Here is a 14961-nt window from a genome sequence, read left to right on the forward strand (position 1 = left end):
TAATTTAAGATGGTAATAAGTAATCTGCCATTGAGGGTTTTGAGACATTCAAGATTGTGTCCAAAATGGCCGACATTTCATATTATTATTAGCTGTAACTTCATTCTTTTAGATTCAACCTATTTTGGTAATGTTAGGTTTTTGATGTCAACACATCCAATTAAACCATTTTCAAGGTCAAGTAGGGATTAGGCCTACATATTGTCCAACCCAAGCTGCCATATTGTCTATAACGTAAATTTTACGTTTAGTGGCGGATATACGTATTATATGTACTACCAGATGAAACTAGTCTGTAGTAAGCGGACGGGATCCCCGCCTCTAACCCTACCATGCAGCTGGAATCAGCACTAAACCTAACTGGAGTTGATTTGAAGGAATCAGAACAATAAACATCAAACTTGATGGTATCAATCATTTTGGCACAGCCTGTATTAAAAAAAAGTATTCCAAATTGTGTGCTATAACTATAAGAGAGTTTATACAATTGCAAATGTCCTGTTTTGTCTGGCACGTTCCTTCGATTGCTTTCTTATTATAATTATATGTATCACCTGTATTATTCCAGAATTTGGTGTTCGCCATACCAAACTAAACAAAAGTGATTTACACTGTAATGACCTCTACTGGGAAAAGACACCGTGACTCTATTACTTAACCATTGCTAACGTCGAAACAATGGCCAACTCAAGTGGAGGTCTGCAAAATATATCTGGTAACACATTTGATCCAGAACCTGATTCAACATCAGAGAAAATATTTTCTTCTATAAATATCATCACCGGCTTGATTGGTTTGATCGGTAACTTTACCGTGTGCCTCGTTACCGTGCGATTGAAAGACCAGAAAGTCAACATGCTAATTGTTACACAAGCAATTGTCGACCTTTTGGCATCACTGGTTCTTGTAATCTTGACTATTACGAACATAGTCTCTGCAGTACCGACTAACGCTATTCTAGGGTATCTGTACTGTTTCTTATGGCAAAGTCGATTTATTTTGTATTTCCTTTTCGCGGTCTCTACATTCAATCTAGTGGCTATATCTTTGGAGAGGTACGTTGCCGTGTTACATCCTATTTTGTACGCTAACAACTTATCGCGCAAGAAGGTTTTCGTCCTGGCTGCTCTTGCGTGGGTATTTGGCCCAATCATGGAGGTCATCCATGCGATCATTACTGTTGTCGAAGTCCAAAATGGTGAATGTGCATTCCATTCATGGAATGAAACAACTAAATCCGCAGTAGGGGTACTGATCTTTCTCTGGCAGTTCTTTATCCCATGTATTATAATGGGGTTTTGTTTTACTCGCATCGCGTTAGAATTACAGAAACGCGGAAAACGCCGGAAGAAAATGGAAATTCCTACTGTATCTGCGGCAATTACCACGAAAGCAAAGGGAACTGCTGGAAACAGTGGCCTTAAACAGTCTGCTGCATCCAGTGCATCCATGCAGACCCGCAATGTCACTATCACGCTCATTACAGTGTTTGCTGTTTATGTTATCTGCTGGTCGACGGATAATTTCTTATTCTTACAATATAATCTTGGAGGGTACATCGATTTCAATGGGCCATTATATGGGTTTGCTGTCACTATGGCTATTTTGAATTCAGCATGTAATCCAATTATCTATGCCTTTCGTTATGATCAGTATCGTAAGGAGTTGAAAGAGTTATTTGCTGGATGCAATCATAATTTATGCGGTGTGGATAGTTCACGTTCTGCAGAGAAAACGACCAAGCTATAGGCGCGCGCGTTAACTACTGGCAGGGCACCCAAAAGCCAGGTTTATAGCAGTAAAAATAGCCACTGCTACTCAAGACCATACTGGCGCGCATATATCACGAAAAAGACACGAAATTTAATAATTAAACCTGGATAAATAAATTTGTTTGATATATGCTTGAGAGCTAAATTCAATAACTCCACGGTCAAGTGAGACAGTAGATAGAGGAGAAGTTAATTAATTTTTGTGTTGTTGAGCAAAGTATTTTGTGATAGTGCAATATATTCTTGTGAGCAAAAAGAAATCACTGTAGCAGTGGCACCATGGAGTAGCTTTGTGAAATGACATTTTCATAGAGAACAATATATTCTTGTGTTGTGCCAAAAGGCATAAAAACTGATGCAGTAATGATATTCAACGGTAACTCTATACGTTTAACAGCATCTGAGATTGGGCAGCAGCAGCAGATATTTAAATAATATACATGTATCACGTTCCTGTAAAGAAGCTTTTGTTCTGCTGTGAGTAAAGTGACAATTACTGTGATAAAACATTGGGTAAGCAAGATAACTTATTGTTGTAGTAACATTAAGCACTGGCTGCGTTTCGTAGAAATCACCAGAGAATCAACCAATCAGCAAAGAGTAAGCAATATCATTATCATATATCATATTCATGTCAGTCATAGGGGCATGGGGGTGTGCCCCCAATCGATCTGAAATTTAAAAAAAATTGGAAAATTGCCGAAAAATGGCTTGTCCCCCATGAGATCTGGTGCCCCCCAATCATGGTCGGTGCCCCCCTCCCCATGTGATGACCCACTCTACGCCACTGATGTCAGTGAAGTGTTGCTGTGGAGTGAAGTGACAATTAATTGAATACCTGAGTGGAAGAAGGGCCCAACTCCAATTTTACAAAAATGACTTAGACCCAGCATTTTATTGCCAGCAGACTGTGCTTCCTTTTGTGTGAAAGATGAGCGAAAATCCACTCTCTAAATAGTGTTCCACGTGGTTTTCATGGAAGAAAGGTCCAACTCCATGGAGTTGGGCACTTCTTCCACAAATATTGGGTTAAAGAGGAATTGTGTTCATCCATGAAATCTGCTTTTCACTAACAATAAACTTTTTTGCTAACATAATACATGCTTCTACTTGAGCAATTAATGGATAATTTCCCAATTTCTGTAGCTATTGATAACACATCTGCTTACGGAACTGGCACTTGCGGTATATTAGTGGAAAAAGGGCCCAACTCCAGCTCGTATTAAGACCTGTACCGTTCGCCGTTGCCATAGCAACATCATATATGATTTCGAATGTATGTAGTTCTGTATGTTCATGTATTAAAGGTCCCCTGAAGATGAAAACATTCTGTCTATAAAACTTTTCCAAATATTAAGTTTTTTCCTAATATCTCAAAAACAGTTTTGATGGAGTTGGCCCCTTCTTCCACTCAGGTATTCAATTTCGTGATAGTGCATTATATTTTCGTGAAGTGCCGAATAGATTTGATTGTTAAGCACCGGCATCCAGCAGTGGCTACAACTCGCATAATCTGAAACAAGCAGAATAAAACCCAAACGCGTTCATAACACGTTTATAACGTTATAAGAACATTTTTGTTTGCTGGGAGTATATCACAAAATGTTTAAATAAAATAGATAGAGTTACTAAAGTTTACTATACTGTTGTTTTGTTACTTCACCACTAATCATATTCGTACTAAGTAATGAAGTCACAGGTCCTTTTTCAGAGCCACCATTTAAATTAGTAACCCATAGACCTATGGCAATATTGGAGTATCTAATGTAGTCGTGAAATTCATATCTACTTTTGTGACGAGTCGAAAGCTACACGTAAACGTAACTGGTGTGGGCCATTCTGGAGTTCAGCCCTGGAGCATGATTTGTTACTCTGCATTTGGAAACATTTGTTTTCTTACCTAGCTGGGGGGTTTTCAACCCCCCGAGCTAGGTACTGTTTTGCTATCCGATTCTTCTTTCTTTCTTCTTCTTCTTCTTCTTCTGGCAACAAACTTCAAAATGCTTCTCCTCCTACATGTTACACCCTACAATTACGTAACTTGCACATATGTATCGGCTATATCCAGTGCCCATAGGTTGCAAACAGAATTGGGATCAAAGGTCATTAAAGGGGCATTTTTTTTTTTTAACCAAATACCTTCAAAATTCTTCTTCTGCCACATATTACATAGCACAATGACGTCACATACACATGTGCATCGGCTTTACCCAGCGCTCATCACTTGCACACAGAATTGGGGTCAAAGGTCATTAAGGGGGTAAAATCTTGCAATTGCATTATCTGGACATCTGTAAGGGGTATGGGGCTCAAACTCAGTGACAACAAATCTCATGACCAAGGGAACATTTTGCAGGGGTCAGGTCAAAGGTCATGCAGAGGTCATATTTAAGAAATGCATTTCCTGGACATCTGTAAGGGGTACATGGTTCAAACTCGCTGACAACAAACTTAATGACCATGGGAACATATTGGAACATTTTGCAGTGGTCAGGTCAAAGGTTATCTGGGGTCAAATCTTATAATTTCATTTTCTGGACATCTGTAAGGGGTATGGGGCTCAAACTCAGTGACAACAAATCTCATGACCAGGGAACATTTTGCAGGGGTCAGGTCAAAGGTCATACAGAGGTCAAATCTTAGAAATGTATTTTCTGGACATCTGTAAGGGGTACGGGCTTAGACTTGGTGACAACAAACTTGATGACCAGGGGAACATTTTTGGAACATTTTGCAGGGGTCAGGTCAAAGATCATCTGAGATAAAATCTTAAAATTGCATTTTCTGGACATCTGTAAGGAGTACGGGACTCAAACTCGGTGACAACAAACCTCATGACCAGGGGAACATATTTGGAACATTTTGCAGTGGTCAGATACCTCCACAACACCAACACGCCCCAGCTAGGTTTGTGGTCTATGACCACCATTTGCCACTAGTTGATATTGTGAACTTCTAAGATCAAATCGATCCGTTGTGAAAATATTTGCAATAAATAAGACCACACCCGTCTTCAGTCACTAACATATTCATTTTCCATCGGTTATATGTTGTTTAAGCCACATTTCTACGGTGTCATAATTCCTTTGCATCCATCTTATATTTGCCTCTGTTATTTCCACGCCTTGTGTGAACGTCCTCTGCGCTGCCTCTTGGTTAGAGTTCTCACGAAGTTTAGATTTCAGCTGGATCAAAATCAAAATTAATAAGCATTAAGGGGGTACTACACCCCTGTGGTAAATTTGTGACTATTTTTGCATTTTTGTCAAAAAATAATAACACACTGGTAACAAAAGTTATACATATTTTTGGGGCAAGGAATCCAATTACTACACTGATATTTCAGTGACTCAAGACAAGCGGTTCAGTATATATGATAGGAAACGAGGTACATGCTAGCGGTACCTTATTTCTTATCATAAATAACAAACCGCTTGTCTTGGGTCACTGAAATTCCAGTGTAGTAATTGATTCCTTGCCCTATAATATACATAAGTTTTGTTACCACTGTGTTATTAGTTTTTGAGAAAAATGAAAAAATAGACACACATTTATCGAGGGGTGTAGTACCCCCTTAAGTTCCATGTATGTAAAGTGAAATAAGTTTCAGCAGAAGCAACTTCAATCGTTATTTCACTGAAGTTTGAATACAAAATTAGATTCTTTTGAGAGGCAACGGTTTCACACCTTATCATAGGTGCCATCTTCAGGCCGTCTGTTGGTCTGTCGGCAATTGGACACTGACCAGTGGCGAGATGGTGTTGCCAGAGGTCGTAGAATTAGAGCCAAATTTCTTTGGAATGGGCTTAATAACAGAATTGTAGGCCCCCGCCAAATTGTGACGCAGGCCGCCTCCCCTGTTGAGTGAAGGCTGTTCTTTCTTGACATAGATCGCTTCCTTGACTCCCCTTTTGTACCACCTGCGCTCCCTGTCTAAGATCACTAAGGAGTGAAACCGTTTCCTCTCAAAACCGTGAGTCCAATTGAACAGTTTAAAGAATCTAATTTTGATTATACCTGGATGAATGACAACCTTCACAAACGTATCACTGAAGTTTGGCTATCTTATCTTTGCTGATTGATATTTTGTGTTGGTGCATTGACACTTTGCTATTTGATATTTCATTCATTTGCCACTCTGTCCACGGTCATTTCTTATAAATACAACTTACTAGTAGCTTATAATTGGTTAGCATAATAGTTTGGTTTAACTTAATGGATAGAATATCAACATCTGCGCAGGATTTTTTTTGTGGAAAACGAGTGCACATCAGACATATCGAATTGCATTCTGAATACGAGGAATGTCCTTCTGATATCAGGTATTTTTGCTTTTTGAAATTGGCGATATCAAAAACATTTTTATGGCAATTATTAAAAAACATACTGGAGGGTAACTGACCCGTCATGGGTATAATTTAATTTAAGAATGGTCGAAGTGTCTAGTGACCTTACTTTCCAACACTCCGTCATTTTCTAAACCAATACTACCCTCAACTTTACATAACAAATTTTCGTGATTTAGATTCTGTGATATGATGTCGCTCTCACCTGTGATAGCTGTGTGTTCGAATTTAATGTTGCTGTTAAACTTGTTGCCATGGTTTTAACACTAAACACATTTTCACTATGGCTGAAATAAACATCAAAAGAGAAGTCCAGTCAAAGTCAAAGTATTGAAACAGAAGTACTTATTTGTTATATTTTATATGAAATATAATGATAAATACATTTTTCGAAAGATTTTGCGTTTTATATTAAATTTATATTAAATGATTAAAGTCAATACATGTAGGGGTAAGCCGGAAGGAGCCCCAGGAAATCGAAAGACAATATTGTGATTATTTATGTCAATTGTTTAAGATTGATTTTTTAAACTACTAATATATATACAATTATAAATTTAAAAAATATAAAAATAACAAACAATAATGACACTGCTATAATATAAATTAAATTGTGATGGCGATGCTGAGGAGGAAGAGGAGTCGTCGGTGTTGGTATTGGTACAGTGGTGGCAGCAGCAACGGCGGTAGTTGGGTGTTTGGGGGTGGTAAAATACTCACATTCTAAGAATATCATCAAAATGCTGCCAAAAGAAGTTCCAAGCCAACTCAGTACCAACTTCATTAGCTAACACACCTGAGAGGACATTGGCATGGTCGGCATTACTTATCGATGCTCAACAGGTACGTTAGATATCTGTAAAAATAGTTTTCTTAAGGGATCTAGAATGAGCGTTTATGGCCTTTCGACAGTATTTTTTGTGGGACATGAGAGCACCTCAGACGTATCAAATTGCATTCTGAATACGAAGCATGTCTTTCTGATATCAAATAATTTTCATTTTTGAAATTCACGATATAATACAAATTTTATGACAAATTATTAAAATTTGATATTTTTCAAATTTTGATATATAGGCCTGACAGTCCTCGAAATAAATTTTATAAATCTAATGACATATTCTTAAAGTGTATGTAGCTGGGAGGAAAAGCCGACGATCAATTGAAAATGTTGACCTTTTATATTGAAGATATAGATTTTTTCCCCCAAAAGACCTATTTTTTTTGTGTTTTTTGAGAAAAAATCCATATCTTCAATACGAAAGGTCAAAATTTTCAATTGATCGTCGGCTTTTCATCCCACCTACATACACTTTAAGTATAAATCATCAGATTTATAAAGTAAGTTTACTTCAAGTACTGTTAAATATCAAAAATAACAATTTTTAATGATTTGCCATAAAATGTGTATTACATTGCGAATTTCAAAAAATCAAAATTATTTGATATCAGAAGGACATTCTTCGTATTCAGAATGCGATTCGATATGTCTGATGTGCTCTAATGTCCCACAATAAATACTGTCCAAACGCTCATACCCCTTCCCTTAAGGTTAGTTTGGATGGTATACCTTCAACATTTTAGATATGCATTTGATTTTGAACCATATACTGGCTGCAAATTGCTCTATACAAAATCTTTAATCTTTTATATGAATACGCAACTTGGTCTCCTAACCAAACTGTTGTATATAGTCAGTACACATATGGATCTAAACTGACTATATAGAGTAGTCTTGGATGAGTATATTGACGCCCTCTGTTGGCCAACGTTACATTAACGTTACTCTTGCTTTCTTGCGTGCATTATCAGGGCCGTGACACTCGTATTCAATCCTTGTACAGTTTGATTGACATATCGGCAGTTTGAGTGACGGTTGTTAGGGAGTTTGGTACCAAACTCGGTACCAAAGTAATTGATTGACAGTTTTGGTAGTTTGGTACCCTATTATGTTGATTGACAGTTTTTGGGTAGTTTGGTACCCTAAATTTTTCCAAGATGGCGCCCATCGACTGCCAATTATTCGGACCCTTTCCAACAAAAATACAGCTTATTTAGCCAGTCTCGTCATGGGGTCATCGAAGAGAATATTTTCCTAGCATATTGAGCTAACTCCTCAGCTATTTGGTTTTTCACGATATGATAGTAATGGAAAGATTCGACCAAATGTTCGCCGTTTTTTCGCCATTTAATTTTTTTGAAACGATGACGTAAACATGCATCATCTCTTCCACAGGTGATACACTCCTACACGTACAGGGGTACTATGCCATCACATGCATTATCGCGCATAGGCTGAATGACTGACTTCATTTGCGCAAACGAGTGGCTTATTTATTTATTTATTTATTTATTTATTACATCATATTTACCCAGGGTAACCCGATCAGCAAAAATGCTGTTCTTACACGGGGCCCTGCATCATATAACAATTGCACAACAGAAATTTAAAATTACATATAATACAACAAAAATTATTAACACATATCAAATCAAACCAGCATGACAAAATAATATAGCACCAACTAGAGGAACAATTATTTGACCAAAAAAACCCAAACAATTGAACATCTCTATTATATAAATACACTGTTAAATACATATGAAACCACTAATAACATCATATTATAGCTTAAACCCCCGGCTTAAACCATTGGAAGTACTTCATTGCTTAAACTTATACATATTCTTAAAACATTGTACATTTGAGGCGTTCCTAACATCATAATCAATTTTGTTCCATACCTCAACACCACTGTACGAGAAAGAAAATTTAAAATATTCGGTATCATTACCATTAGAGCAAGGTGGCAACGCTAGCAGACCAGCTGCAGCTTGTCTTGTATGAATGCCATGATTATCAGATACATATTTACATTTGGAAGAAAGATATGATGGCGCCAGGCCATTTAAAGATTTAAACATCAGCAGTGCTTTAAAATATTTACAACGATCATACAGTGAATTCCATCCTAATACTGGAAACATAACATTAGACGAGGTTTGGGAATTAACGCTCAAAATAATTCTAGCACATCGTTTTGTAAGACATTGAGTTTGTGTACATCATTTTCATATCGACCAAACCATACAACACAGCAATAGTCAAAACAGGGTTGAATCAATGACTTGTACAAGATATTAAGGGTGTTACTATCAAGAAATGTGCTCAGACGTCTTAAAAGAGATATTTTACAGAACAATTTCTGAATAACACAATTTACTTGCTTATGCCACAGTAATTCATCATCAATTAAAACACCTAAACATTTAGCCTTGTTAACTCTCTCTAGTTTACAACCATTAACAATTACTGAAAAAGAATCTTCATCCACTTTACGTAATCTTGCACTACTGCCTAATAACATTACTTTAGTCTTATTTGTATTGAGGAAAAGCTTGTTTTTATGCAGCCATTTAGTTATCGCCTCAAGATCCTCCGTAAGCTTATTTGACATAATGTTAACATCATTTTCATTGACATACAATGTAGTGTCATCAGCATACATAGAAATCTTACCATGTTTTATTACTTTAGGCATATCATTGATAAAAATTATAAACAAAAGTGGGCCAAGGATACTGCCTTGTGGAACACCTGTATTAATGGGTAATGTATCTGAAACTACTCCGTTAAACGACACTCTTTGCATTCTGCCACTCAGATAGGATTTAAACCAATTGAGGGTGTTGTTTGATGCTCCAATATCGTGAAGTTTATTAATCAGAATATCATGATTCACGGTATCGAACGCCTTCCTTAAATCAATAAGGGCCATGCCCGTCATTTTACCAGAATTGATATTAGAGAGCCAGTCGTCCACCATATCAACAAGGGCTGATTCTGTTGAATGCCCAGGACGAAAACCAGACTGGTGCTCATTAAGAATTTCATGTTGCGATACATAAGAATACACATGATTGTGAACGGCCCTCTCAATAATTTTACTGACAACAGGCAAGATAGATATAGGCCTGTAGTTGTTTGTGTCATCAAGATCACCACCTTTGTGCAACGGAATAACTTTAGCCTCTTTCCATGCAGATGGGAACACGCCTGTTGATAAAGAAAGGTTTAGAATGTATGTTAAACTCTCAATTATTGCAGGACGAGCTAACTTTAGAATTCTGCAGCTTAAGTCATCAAGACCAGTTGCCTTGGTTGCACTCATTTTACGAATTTCCTTATCAACAAAATCAGGTGATATGAGAGGTAAGTCAAGGATGGACCTGAACATAAAATTATCATTCTTTTTTGATCATTATCATTACTCGTATTTGTACTATCGAGACCATTAATCAATTTAGTTGCAACATTTGCAAAATGCGTGTTAAGACCATTTGATATATCATCATCAGATGTTAAAACATTACCTTCAAACACGATGGAAGATGGCTTACAAGTTCTCTTTGATGGGAGGACTCTTTTAAGAGACTGCCAAAGTTTGCTCGAGTCATTACAATTTTGACTGATCAATTCTTTATAATACTCAGTCTTAGCAGATCTTATAAGACTAGTTACCTTATTGCGGGCAGTTTTGTATGCCTTCCAATCAGAACTGTTATTTGACTTAACTGCCTGTCGGTGGAGAGAATCTCTCTTCCACATTTCTTTCTTAATCTCGGCACTTAGCCATTTAGATGGAGAGGTCTTAACACGTTTAACCTTCTTAGGTAAATGATTATTTACGACATCAAAAACATTTTATCCCACAATTTCAACGCATCATCAATATTATCATGTTTAGTAATATCAAACCATGGCTGTTTGTAAAGATCATTCACAAAAATTTGTTCATTGAAATCTTTGAAACAACGGTAATTAATTGACTTGTGGCCATTTTTATAGGCCTTGCTTTACGCACTGCATAAATCATATAATGATCACTGATGGAGGTTTGTATAACACCACTCTCATTATACAGTTCACCTTTTGAGGTAAAAAATAAATCGATGATTGTCCTACTCGTAGGTGTAACACGAGTTGGAACCGTAATTAATTGCTGCAATTGAAACATGTTACAAACAAATTTTAAGTCATTAGTTTGTTTACAATTTACACCAATTGAAACATCACAATTGAAGTCACCAAGCAATGCGATTTCTTTATTCTCAACAGACGCATTTGAAAGCATGGTAGACAGTTTGTTTGAAAACAGGTTGTTTTTGCCGTCTGGGTTATACACTGCACAAATTAAGATTGAACTCATGTGAGGTGGAGTAACCTCAACCCAAATACATTCAACAGTATTGTCACATAAATCATCTCTTCTTTTAAAAGTGAAATTATTGTTAATAAAAACAGCGACACCTCCTCCATCTCTTTTACGATCACATCTCAATATATTATAACCATCTAATTTCACTTCTTCATCACTGATTGTCGAGTCACACAAAGTTTCATTTACACCAATAACATCGAATGTATGACCACACATGTATCTAAATTCGTCAATTTTACTGACAAGACTACAAATATTTAGATGGGCAAATTTTATACCCTTGCTTTTTAGAGCAGGGATTTTACCATCTTGCAGTTGTAAATACTCATTTGTATTCTCAGTATCACCTGTATCATTATTATTGGATGAAATAACATGACTAATATTACGGTTTTTTAACATGAACTTCATTTACATGTGTAATAGCACACTCTTTTTCTGTATCATTAATGTGATTACTTGATGGAATAACCTCATGACCATGTTGACAAGTATTTTTGCTTGAACTTCAAAGTCATTATCACACACAGTTATACACTCTGTTCCAGTGTCACTTGTATTATTACTAGATGAAATAAATAAATCAGTGACATTAATATCAATATTGGATGGAATAACACTATAATCATGATGACTATTATTTTTTACCTGCACTTCATTACCATAAACAATAACACACTCTGCATCGTTATCAATTACATCATTATTGGATACAATACAATTATAACACGTTTCATTTGCATAATTATTGGATGAAATAACATGATTACTTTTACTGTTTTCAACATCAAATTCATATACACATGTAATATCACATTCTGTTTCAGTTTCACTTGTGTCATTGTTATAAGAAACAGCTAAACCAGTCTCATCGTTATCAATTACATCATTATTGGATACAATACAATTATAACAAGTTTCATTTGCATAATTATTGGATGAAATAACATGATTACTTTTACTGTTTTCAACATCAAATTCATATACACATGTAATATCACATTCTGTTTCAGTTTCACTTGTGTCATTGTTATAAGAAACAGCTAAACCAGTCTCATCTGTATCATTACTAGATGGAATAAACTCATGACCATGTTGAAAACTATTTTTGCTTCAACTTCAATGTCATTACTACACACACTTATAGATTGTGTTCTCGTTTCACTTATATCATGACTAGATGAAATAAATAAACCAGTTACATTAATATCATTATTAGATGAAATAACACTATAATCATGTTTACTCTTGTTTTTTACCTGAACTTCATTAACATAAACACACTCTGCATCGTTATCCAGTACATGTACATCATTATTTGCATCATTATTGTGTGCATTGAATTTAAAAACAGTCTCATCTGTATCATTGTTAAATGAAATATCATTTTCACCATTGTTTTGTACTTGAACTTCATTATATTTTACAATACCACACTGCTCTATTTCGGCACACATTTTTACGTGGCTTATCCTATAGTATATTAGTACTCGAGAATCCTTGGCATTATATATTGGAACTTGCTATGGGTGTTTCCGGCCTCAGCCCTATCGGGCTTGCAGCCTTGATGTTTCTTGAAACCTCCGCAACATTCCCCATACCTCATCAACATTCCCTATATATCATAGAGGAATTTTATTAATCAAATTACTAGTTTTTATATTCTATGGTGTCAAAAACACCTTCAAAATGTCCCATGCGCTAAAGTTAATTAATAACAACAGATAAACTACACTCTTTAGGTATCTTAAACGGCCGTATATGAGCAGTTTAAAATTCATTTTTTCCCATTACATAACTTAAAATTGTGTACACATTTTGATTGTAAGTGACTATTTTTGGTATAAAAATTCTATGACCCCCAATATATTCATGACCCACCCCCTTCCGAAGAAAATGACAGCCCCATAAGTTTCCTGCCCTTACGTGCAAACATTAGGCCTGTCAAATAACATCATCGGCAGCTACACAGTTCTGACCTTAATGCCCGTAGGTATCCCATTACGTCATCGATATGACCAATTGGCACGCCCATTTAATACGGAAACAATGAAATAAGTTTTTATATCAGCTATATCTAGCTTTTCCGTCGTTAATTATTTTTTTCCGTAATGGAAAACGCAGATAAATAGTTCATCTTTCAAATTATTTTACCCTTTGCAATAAATGCCACTATTTTGCAGGGACAATTTTCCTTGCGACCTGTCATTTTCGTCTATACTTTTGCATGTGGAGTTTGTGTATATCCGGGTACTTTACATCGTTGACTATGGTATGTCGACTTGTAGATGTCACGTGCGAATTTCTAAAAGCGCATTTATAAATATACCCGAAGTACACTGTTCATGGGACAATCGGCCCTCATTATCGGGCGATGCTGAGACGTTGGCTGCTTGAACGCGGTCTGTTTTCCTCTTTCGTCCATGGCCGTTACAGCCAGCAAATGTGTGTAAATAAAACAACGATTTGCAGTCAAACTGCCATTTTGGATTACTAAAAGCATACATTTTGGATTTATTAATGCAAAATGGTGCAAATTAAGATCATGTGCCAGATACAGCTTTGGCAAGCATAACAGTCTTACCGTTTTAAAATGTAAAGATGTTTTGTGCATATAATTTAACATCTTTGTTTACTAAATCGTCGATTTCTTAGAGTTCACTTTTCACAATATCATACACAATTTGGGGCACAAAGTGCATTTTTATGATTTATTAAAAAACTGAACATTTTTGTTTAAATTTAGAAATAATGAAGTCGGAAAAGGTCCATGTTCTCTTCCATTACTCCCGCCTTAAAATGGTCTGATACCATCTTATATTGCTGATCTTTTAATCACATTCAATCCTGGCCGATCCCTTCTCCAGCAAGGGGTAAAACTAAACTTAATGGCAAGTCAGCTCTGTAATGCTGCACCCTTTCTGTGGAACAAACTTCAGGTTCACATTACATCGATCATATTCATCTCTTCCACACTTCAAAAGTAATTTCAAAACACATTGGTTCAAAATTGTTTAGTTTAGTTCCATGCGTTTTGCCTTTTTCTTGTTTAATTTTGTTGTATTTTTAAATGACACGGTTTAAGGGATGGGGTATGGGCGTTTGGACAGTTTTTGTGGGACATGAGAGCACATCAGACATATCGAATTACATTCTGAATACGAAGAATGTCCTTCTCATATCAAATAATTTTGATTTTTTGAAATTCGCGATATAATACACATTTGATGGCAAATTATTAAAAATTGATATTTGTTGATATTTAACAGTCCTCGAAGTAAACTTTATTATATCTGATGATATGCACTTAAATTGTATGTAGCTGGAATGAAATGCCGACGATCAATTGAAAATGTTGACATTTCGTATTGAAGATATGGAGTTTCCCCCAAAACACACCAAAAAAATAGGTAAGATGAGGAAAAAATTTACTCTTCAATATGAAAGGTCAACATTTTCAATTGATCGTCGGCTTTTCATTCCAGCTACATACAATTTAAGTGCATATCATCAGTGCAAATGATGAAACAGACTCTCATGTTCAAATGGCTAAGGATGATATCCTTGTGGATACTGGGGGGGGGGGGGGGGGGGGTATTGATTATCGATAATCAATTATCG

General features: G+C 36.1%; 1 protein-coding gene and 1 long non-coding RNA gene across 2 annotated transcripts; one reads left to right on the forward strand and one right to left on the reverse strand.

Annotated features, from left to right (window-relative positions):
- The first annotated feature begins 678 nt into the window (after positions 1-678).
- LOC140157855 (rhodopsin, GQ-coupled-like) lies at positions 679-1749 on the forward strand. The gene has a single exon (XM_072181103.1). The coding sequence runs from the start codon at positions 679-681 to the stop codon at positions 1747-1749; it is 1071 nt and encodes a 356-aa protein (XP_072037204.1).
- Positions 1750-4793: 3044 nt separating this feature from the next.
- On the reverse strand, positions 4794-6948 carry LOC140156370 (uncharacterized). The gene is made up of 3 exons (XR_011859539.1): positions 6839-6948; positions 6324-6405; positions 4794-4957 (listed from the first exon to the last, which is right to left on the reverse strand). It is a non-coding gene; the product is annotated as an uncharacterized lncRNA (long non-coding RNA).
- Between the last annotated feature and the right edge of the window lie 8013 nt (positions 6949-14961).

The sequence above is a fragment of the Amphiura filiformis genome, chromosome 7 (genome assembly GCF_039555335.1).
Source record: "Amphiura filiformis chromosome 7, Afil_fr2py, whole genome shotgun sequence".
NCBI lineage: Eukaryota > Metazoa > Echinodermata > Ophiuroidea > Amphilepidida > Amphiuridae > Amphiura > Amphiura filiformis.

Excerpts from the sequence above, each read along its gene's own strand:
- LOC140157855 (XM_072181103.1), top strand. The coding sequence starts at position 679 with ATGGCCAACTCAAGTGGAGGTCTGCAAAATATATCTGGTAACACATTT.